Source organism: Protomyctophum bolini (assembly GCF_963924005.1).
Source record: "Protomyctophum bolini genome assembly, chromosome: 1".
NCBI lineage: Eukaryota > Metazoa > Chordata > Actinopteri > Myctophiformes > Myctophidae > Protomyctophum > Protomyctophum bolini.
Window position 1 is genome coordinate 23,072,950 of NC_137862.1, and position 9,727 is coordinate 23,082,676.

Below are 9,727 nucleotides of genomic sequence, written 5' to 3' on the forward strand. Positions count from 1 at the left end.
ACTGTTGTAAGTCACTGCTGTATTTTGAGTAGTAGGCTAGTGTGTATATTTCTAGTTATTCCCGATTGGAGAAGATACTGGAGCTTAAAATGTTGCCCTGACCAGAAGCTTCCAGACAGGAAGGGTCCTGAACGATAAACAAAACCATGAGGTTGTCAAACGCAACTCATCCATGTCGAAATCAAGCAATCACACGAGGAACAGTTTTATTTGATGATGACGTGTGTGAGGAATTCCGACCAACTGTGAGGGTCAAACACAGTTTATTACAGGCCAATCTCTTGGCTAACCTAACTCTCTACAATGTGAAAGTCTTCAGGCTTGTCGAAAAGGTACAGCAGCCAGGAGAGGAGATGCACATTGTCTGCGCTCGCCAAACATTTGATTCTCGCTGCTGCCTTCTCTCCCAAGTCTCTTCTATGCTGACCTAGTCTCTCAAGAGACAGCATGACAGCCTAACAGGCTGTACATTAGAAGCTCTGGAAACGCATATAGGCTATAGGCCTACATACGCTCGCAACAAGCTTATGGATCGGAAATTATTGAAACTATTGCACGACACTACGATGAATTTAGGGTATTCATTTATTAACCCATTAAAACCGGTAAACCACTATTTGACACTTTGGCTAGCGTATCACAAAGTGACGTGCTATGAGCTTGTAGATCTGCAATTTTGGAAAAAATCATGAAAATGTGCACAGATCTTTGAATAAGTTGTGAGTTCTACCTGCTGCCAGGGTGAGGAGTACCAGCCCATGACCACGGCACTGGAGGTGGTTCTGCCCGGGCCGGCTGGGAGCCGAGGGGCAGCTGGGAGCCGAGGGGCAGCTGGGAGCCGAGGGGGGGCAGCGGGACAGAGGCCACTGCTGCAGGACTGCTGCAGCTCCATGGACGGCTTGGCCAGGTTCCTGCACCGTCGCTCAGGGAACTCCACCCACCTGGGACAACAATGTTCAACTCAGAATTACTGAGATCAATTTAACGCACATATACACATTATACACTTTTCCAGGGCTCGATACAGGGCTTAAAGGGTGATTTTCAACCGGACAATTATGTTTATGCAATTTTCATAATGTTGCTGATGTCTGAGGTGGGTCGGTCCTGTCTGGGTTTCGGAGGCTTGGGTAACTTCAGGATGCTCAGTGACAGTGAAATTATAGGCAGGTGTTCACTCGGGTTTAGTGTTCTTTTCTTTTCTTTTTTTACTGGACTATTCTTTTTTTTTTTCAATTTACTTTTTTATTGAATTTTAATCAAACATACATGTAAACGAAAAGACTATGACAATTGACAATACATACAACAGAAATAAAACAAAACAAGACAATATACGTACAATACACACAAGGGGAGATCTGCCTCTCTTCTCTATTGATGATCATAATTCATAAGTACCTCAAACAGGTGCATCTGCTTCTACAGGTTAAACAGATTTAACTGAATTTAAACAAAGTCAGGTCTTATGGTAGAGACATGAGTAATCCATCTAAACCAGTTATCTGTGAAGACTTCAACTTGACCGACTAAAGCTGAATGTAATTCTCTCCATAATAAATATATTATAGATTAAATCAATCCATTCATTTATAGTTGGTATAACATTTGTAAGCCACTTTTTTCTTAAGGCTTTTTTGGATGCCACCAGCAATACCCTCAGTAGATACTGATCCTGCTTTGCAAATTGTAGTCCTTCCAGATCTGCAAGATGCAGATGGTTCTTTTTTCTTTTTTTTTTAAATATTCTTTTAAATTACCCAAATTTTCCGTGTTGCAATATCAAAGAAAGGTATCTCATACTTGTACTTTAATATATTTTGATGAGAAATATTTTTTTATTAAATGTACTAATAGTCAAATCTACCCAGGTTTAGTGATGGTGTGACAAAAGTTGTGTTTAGAGAAGCCAAATATTTTGATCTTTTGGGGGATTTTTGGAATAGAGAATGTAATTTCGTTGTACTGTACATACCCATGCTGCTGCAAGTCTTTTTCCCCACAGTGGAGTTCTCTTCTCTGCACACCAGAGCCACATGACCTGGAGCACTGCGACAAGAGTTGACATGTTATTTTTTTCTAATATATTTTTTATCCCACGATTTTGTAACCCATTTTTCACCCCTGTGTCAATCATCTACTGTGATCCTGGGCTCTACACACCCTCCGCCAACCTGGGGAGAGCAACGGACTTAACTCGTGCGTGCGTGCGTGCGTGCGTGCGTGCGTGCGTGCGTGCGTGCGTGCGTGCGTGCGTGCGTGCGTGCGTGCGTGATTCTGTATCCTCAGAGAAACAGTCTAACTGAGAGAAACATGATTTCTATTATAATGGAATCATGTTTTAACTTATGTACACCAGAGAGCAGCAAAGGGCTTGTTTTATCTTGGGAATGAAATTCTAAACTATATACTATCAAAATAATTGTAGACTAGATTGAAAAAGAACGAGTCAAGTACAGTACAACTCGGGTCCATTTGATTAAGTATAGATCGAGGGTCCAAAGTGGTTAGACTGAAACGATATTGATACATTCCAAGTATTCTGCGGCATCGCTTGACTTGTGCTAGGCACCCAGTTTGAACCACTGCAGTTTGAGGACACCCTACTGGTCTATGTACCTCTCCCCAGGCTGAAGGGAACCACTGCAGTTTGAAGACTCCCCACTGGTCTAAAAGATGATGGTTAGCACTGCAGTTTGAGGACACCCTACTGGTCTAAATGTGTACCTCTCCCCAGGCTGAAGGGAACCACTGCAGTTTGAAGACACCCCACTTGTCTAAATGTGTACCTCTCCCCAGGCTGAAGGGAACCACTGCAGTTTGAAGACACCCCACTGGTCTAAATGTGTACCTCTCCCCAGGCTGAAGGGAACCACTGCAGTTTGAGGACACCCTACTGGTCTAAATGTGTACCTCTCCCCAGGCTGAAGGGAACCACTGCAGTTTGAAGACACCCCACTGGTCTAAATGTGTACCTCTCCCCAGGCTGAAGGGAACCACTGCAGCTTGTCGTTCTTGGGGCATCGGCGGACGACGCAGGTCTCCTGGGCCTTGGGCCTGTGGTTGTGTCTGCACATGCTGTCTGGCACCACCACCGTCTCAGCACCGCAGAACACGCTGCGCTTCTTCAAGCCACGGCCGCAGGTCTTGGAGCACTGTCGGGGAGAGACAAGGTGTTGTGATGCAGGGGTGGGACTTTACTATATCTGAGGGACATATACACACACATATATATATCTCTCTGTACAACATATGAGCAATAAGGATGTTTTACATGATGTCCACCAGAGAGCAGAAAAGGGCTTATTATTGTTTTCTTTGGAGAGATGTGGTGTGTGTGTGTGTGTGTGTGTGTGTGTGTGTGTGTGTGTGTGTGTGTGTGTGTGTGTGTGTGTGTGTGTGTGTGTGTGTGTGTGTGTGTGTGTGTGTGTGTGTGTGTGTATGTGTGTGTGTGTGTGTGTGTGTGTGTGTGTCACATACCACAGGGTCATATGAGACATATGAGACATAAATGTGAGACCAAACGGTCGAATGGATGCTTTAAAGGAGAATTCCATGCTAAAGGCTTTCTTACCTTTCGTTGCAGTTGATAGGTCCACACCAAAGTGGTCCAGGTGTAATTTTGTGCAAAAACGCATTGGCTATTTCCCTGAATAGGGTGCTGGGATTTAGTGCTAATTCACTTATTTCCATCGCTCAAAAATCATTTTTTTTAAATAAATCCTCTCATCATAAAGTCAACAGTATATATGTGTAGCATGACACTTTACTGCATACGTAGTAACCCTGTTGCTGTGTTCCAGCCATAAAGCGTGAAGTCTCGTCTAACGTGAGATCTCGCGAGACTTCGTGAGCTCCATCCACTTGCATGGAGCTCGGAGCTCGAAGCACGAATTATCGCGTCACAACAACAAGTGCAACGAAAGGTAAGAAAGCCTCCTTTAACCACTAAAACCCCAGCATCGACATTCTGTATACCCTTCATCCGTTGAGGGTATACTAGTGGTTAAAAAGTGGAACCCACCTGTGACCAGGCTCCCGTGTTCCACTGTGGCGGGCAGGCCTCCGTGTGGCACGGCTGCACCTGGGCCGGGGAGACGGGGGGACACATGGAGGGGGCCGCCACCTCCTCCCTCTGGTAGGTGACCTTCCTCAGGCAGCGCAGCACCCTGCTCTGCTGGCCTCCCCCACAGGAGCGCGAGCAGGCCGCCCAGTCCCCTGGAACCCAGCTAGAATACACAGGAGGCAGGGTTGGAGGACAGATTCACAATATGATGTGAAATAGGTCTTGTTCACGAGTGAGGAAAAAGGACATAGAAGGAGATCAGCCGGAGAAATCGGAGCGGCAGGGGCGGTATTGCAGTCGCTGTACAGCACTGTTGTGACGAAAAGAGAGCTGAGCCAGAAGGCAAAGGTCTCTGTTTACCGAGCAATCTTCGTTCCTACTCTCACCTATGGTCATGAAGTGTGGGTCATGACCGAAAGTATAAGGTCGCGAATACAAGTGGCCGAAATGAGTTTTCTCAGACGGGTGGCTGGCATCTCCCTTAGAGATAGGGTGAGAGAAGTTCAGTCACGTGAGAGAGACTCGGAGTAGAGTCGCTACTTCTGGAAAGGAGACAGCTTAGATGGTTCGGGCATCTGGTTCTAATGCCTCTCGAGCGTCTCCCTACGGAGGTCCTCGATACACGTCCCACTGGGAGGAGATCTTGGGGCAGACCCGGCAGACTACTTTGACTCACTGGCCTTGGAATGCCTCGGGATCCCCCAGGAGGAAGTTACTAATGTTGCTCTGGAAAGGGAAGTCTGGAGCTCTCTGGTGGAGCTGTTGCACCCATGACCCAACTACGGATAAACGGTTGAAGATGGATGGAATATTGCAGTAATTGAATTATGAAATACTTATTGTGTACAGTATAACCAACACGCACACGCATGCACACGCACACACACCGGTGGTAGCACTATATTCCTCTGAATGTAAACACAGAAACCATGTTGTTTACAACTCCCTCTCTAACAGACATCCTACTGACAGATGGGACTATATAGACCCAACATCATCACTCCTCTCTTCTCCTCCCTTAACCACTTTCCTTTCCTCTCCTCTCATCAAACCATACTTCCCTGAGGCCGACTCTACAAATGCCTTCCAAATCAGTAGTTCTTCTCACACTTTCAAGATTCTTAAAAAAGCTCGCAGAGTGGCTTGTAAATCTGCTATTTTTGAATAGCCAACATTTAAATCTAATGTTTGAATGTGTTTCCTTCAATGCATGAGGAGTCCAAACCACTTCTTTTCACCTGACAGGGGAGAGTTTCCCCAGTTGGACGTAACGCGTGGAAGGAACACGTTATTCCAACCAGTTCCTTTCCCCTCCATCAGGCGCCCCCGGCTGGCCAGGGGGAGGCAGTTTAAAGACCAGGATTATGCATGTTTTTTGTGAGAGAGAACATGCAAACTCCACACAGAAAGGCCCTTTTGCCAACCCCACCTCGGGTATGGGCACTGATGACGCGGAGGAGAGAACACCACCAGAATAGGGATGTTAAGGTGAATGTGCTCTCTTCAGCTCTTCTCCTCACACTCTCATGATATCCTCATCTCATGATATCTCATCTCCTCTCGTCGAGTTTCATGTTCTCCCTCTCCATTCTCACCTCCCCTATCCTATCACAATCAGAATCATCTTTATTGTCACATCACAGGTTTACAGGCGGAGGGGATGTGGGCAGAGGGGAAAAGAAGAATAGAAAGAAAATCTGAGAAACGTGTCGAGGATAGTGATGTCCCGATCACGTTTTTTTGCTCCCGATCCGATTCAGATCATTTGATTTTGAGCATCTGCACAGATACTGATCAGATATTTATATTTTCATAGAACACTTCATGGAACAAGCCATATCACAATAGTATAATATCCCAAATCACAGATAATATCAAGTCTAATCTAATGTGATATGATATGTATATATAATATTGATACTAGTGATGTCCCGATCACGTTTTTTTGCTCCCGATCTGATTCCAATCATTTGAAAATGATGTGATCGGCCCAGATTTCCGATCGGATCGGAACAAACCTAGCCGAGGATATATGATAAATCAAAAATAACTACACATTGCATAATCCAACTGGTACAGTAGGTCAATATATACATAACATGAGGTTAGACACAAAAGGTATTTTGGTAGGTTGACAAAGCAGCAGGTATGTACAAGAGATTTAGACATTGAGGAGTGAAACAGTGCCAGCCGCGAAAGTGCAAACAGGATATCAATCTATTTCCATTTCTGTCCACTCGCTCCCCATCGCGTCTCCCTCCCTCCCTCCCTCCTTTCCGTTCTCTGGTATCTATACGACATCACGTTTTACCACTGATGAAAGCCTATACGGTTTTTAGCTTACTAAAATAGCTCCTGTCTTGGCATGGCGGCCAAAGGGGAAGATTACAGCAAATGAGTGGTCTGACGACCACAGGCTTAAGGACAGAGAGAGAGAGAGAGAGAGAGAGAGAGAGAGAGAGATGGAGTGATGGGCAGATGGTTGAGTCCAGTACCGCCCAGAGACGGATCCAGAAGAAAGGGCTGGTTCATTCTGGTTCCAGGACCGGGGCAGACCAAAGTGGCAGCAAGAGCTAAACTGCAATTTAAAAGATGGGAGAGACGTGACCCAACATGGGTTTGGATTTCAGCTTGGGGTTTCTTTTAGGGTTTCTTTTTTTCTCCATGGCATATAAATAACAATATGTCACACAGTGATGGAAGAAAGTGCTCAGATGTACTTATGTAAAAGTAGCAATACTGCAATATTAAAATACTCAAGTTACAAGTAAAATGCTATATTACCATTGTTTGGAGTACTGTAACAGTACAAAAGTAATTTGGCATCAAAATATACTTAAAGCATTCAAGTACTCAAGTAAATGTACAAGCTCACACAACGCTTCGCATCGCAATGCGTTGTGAGCTTGTATATCTCTAGAGCTTTTAGATCTCGTAGATCAGGTATTTCCGAATAGCTAAAGTGGTAAAATATGGCTTAGTGGTTAGTGTATGTATAAAGTAACTTTGTCAAATATTTGATGTGGAGTAAAAGTACAAGATTTTCCCCTTAGATGTATGTGGTGATAGATGTAGAAGTATTGAAAATTGGAATTACTCCAGTAAAGTGCAAATAAATACCTAAAAAAATAAGTACAGTACTTGAGTGAATGCACTTAGTTACTTTCCAACAGTGCGATATGCATATGACTAACAACATGTCACATAAATAACACTGTGTCATTGGGGGAAAGGCAGAAGTGCCGCGGCGCTTCACTGCAAACCGCTGGTTGGTCCGAGCTGTAATTTATATCTCTGGCATCTTTCAATAACATGCATTTTTCGGAGTACAAAAAAAATGCGGGGGTAGATGAGAATGTCCTGGTTTTCAAGACACTCAACGGACCAGTGCCTACTGAGGTACACAACTACACCAGAGGCAGCTCCGCACTGCTCTCAGTCTCATTCCCCCCATATTCGGTATACAATTCAATTCAATTCAAAGGGCTTTATTGGCATGAGAAAACATACGTTTACATTGCCAAAGCAGAGTATGAATTAATATGCTCTATGCACACAGAATAAGGGTCCAGGCAGACAGTCACGCGTCAAGTTCCGTTCACTCTCATTATAAGGGGAGAAACAGGAAAGAAGGTACCCACGCTACAAGTTGAAGCAGCTCACTAGTGTGAAGAATCACACGTCAAGTTCAGCATTGGTAAACTATCACCCGGCCGGCAGACGGCAGTGATGGCACTAACCAATGGGACAAATACATCTACTACACGTCTGGAAAACCGGCCAATCTTTAAAGCAGCACTTTGATGGCACTGCCCACCAGCTGCTGCTGCTCAATGCCCCAGAAGATATCAAAGGAACGGCTGTAGTGCTGCCTGGGCTCGCGTTTTATTGTAATATGCAGGGAGTAAAAAGAGAAGGAGTATACAATGTGTTTATCCTTAGCCTAAAGTGAACCTGCTATATATATTTTTTTGGCATCCGACCAGGACTTTTAGTGCAGGACTTCCCTTATGGCTTATAGGACGTCACAAGTGTAAAACTCCAGAAAGAGAAAACCTGGGACTGTATGGTAAGTGACTCTACAGATGGCCGCTGCCAAGCGGAAGGCCAGAATGACTGACCCATACTTCAAATAGGAGAGCAGAAAAGCCGGGCGGACGGAAAGACGGAAAGAAAGAAAGACAGTCAGCCAGCCAGACAGACAGACAGACAGCCAGCCAGCCAGCCAGACAGCCAGCCAGCCAGCCAGCCAGCAAGCAGGGAGGGCTTAGTGGGCACATCATTGTTGTCGGCCTGTTGACCTGTATATTTTTTCGTAAATGAACGCCCTACTTGATTATACTACAGCTCCACACGAAAGCATCAGACGTAGCAGATCCACAAGCTGGAAACATGGCGCACAATTTTGAGCTTGTTGATTTGCTAAGTTTTTGTATTTGAATCCTGAAAATGTAGTATTTTGGACAAAAGAGGTTTCCACCCTACAGAGGCGATATGGAGAAAATAAATGCAAGACACACAACTATAACAATGTGTACTGTAAGCTAACAGTACCGGGCCGCACCTCGTCCCTGCTGGCTGCTCTGAGGAGCATTGCTGCCATGTCCGCTTATAATAAGCAACTTTGTTTTTCTGTAAAGTCACGTAGGAATATTAGTTGCGGGCCTGGGCCGGCTTAGCGGTCCAGGCACCTTGGCTCGTAATCCAGCATGACAATGTGTCGCGGGTTTGCTGTGTGTCTGTACACATATGATGCAAGTACATGCATTTACATGCATTTACAAGTATGTAAAAAAAAAAAAAAGAAAAAAAAAAAGCTGGTTCCTGACAGCTTTTGACGTTTTCTGACATAATATTTAATAATGAATACTCCATGGGTTATGGAATATTAAAGACATAATATCACAGCTCCATGTTGTCCTGTCGCGGGATTAATTCATACTGTAGCTTTTACACATTTTTACACAGGCACGCACACAAACACAAATACAGTAGACACGCATGCACACACAGACCCTACACATGCACAAGTATAGTGAAGGATGGGGGATGGGGGCGCAGAGTACTGTGGGATTTTTCTGGCCGTGCGTGGCGGCCCAGACTGGCCCCATGCCCCAGAGGAGATCCCATATAGTCTGCACGATAAAACATACACAGACCTGTCAGCACCACAGATACACGCTGGACAGATAAGCCGCCATGTCTGCACTCCCCCACACACTCACACACCCGTGTGAGCGTGCACACACACACACACACACACACACACACACACACACACACACACACACACACACACACACACACACACACACATACACACACACGACACTCCATTTTTCTTTTCTTTTCTCTGGCTTTTGAACCTAGAGTATATATTCCTGGTCATTCATTAAAGCTTCCATTCCACTCTGTTGTGTTTGTATTAAACAGCCAGACACTGACATGTATGACCTCCATCCAACTGGATGGAAAGCAGGGTCAAATGAGGTGCACGAAAGCACTGGTGGATAAAGTACTTTACTTAGGTAAAACTGTAAATATAGAAGTACTCTGTTACAAGTAAATGTCGGGAATTCAAAATGTACTTTCACGTTTTCAAATGTATGAAATATCTTTTGAAAATAGCCGATTTACAAGCTCACATCGCATCATGATGAA

At 44.8% G+C, this 9,727-nt stretch overlaps 1 protein-coding gene across 1 annotated transcript in view; it reads right to left on the reverse strand.

Moving 5' to 3' along the window:
* adamts18 (ADAM metallopeptidase with thrombospondin type 1 motif, 18) overlaps positions 1-9,727 on the reverse strand; it is a 78,235-nt gene that overhangs the window by 836 nt on the left and 67,672 nt on the right. Inside the window, exons 19-22 of the mRNA XM_080761574.1 lie at positions 4,025-4,229; positions 2,976-3,155; positions 1,976-2,049; positions 731-941 (exon numbers count right to left, since the gene is read on the reverse strand). Coding sequence (XP_080617700.1) covers positions 731-941; positions 1,976-2,049; positions 2,976-3,155; positions 4,025-4,229 — 670 coding nt within the window. The remainder of the gene's footprint in view (positions 1-730; positions 942-1,975; positions 2,050-2,975; positions 3,156-4,024; positions 4,230-9,727) is intronic.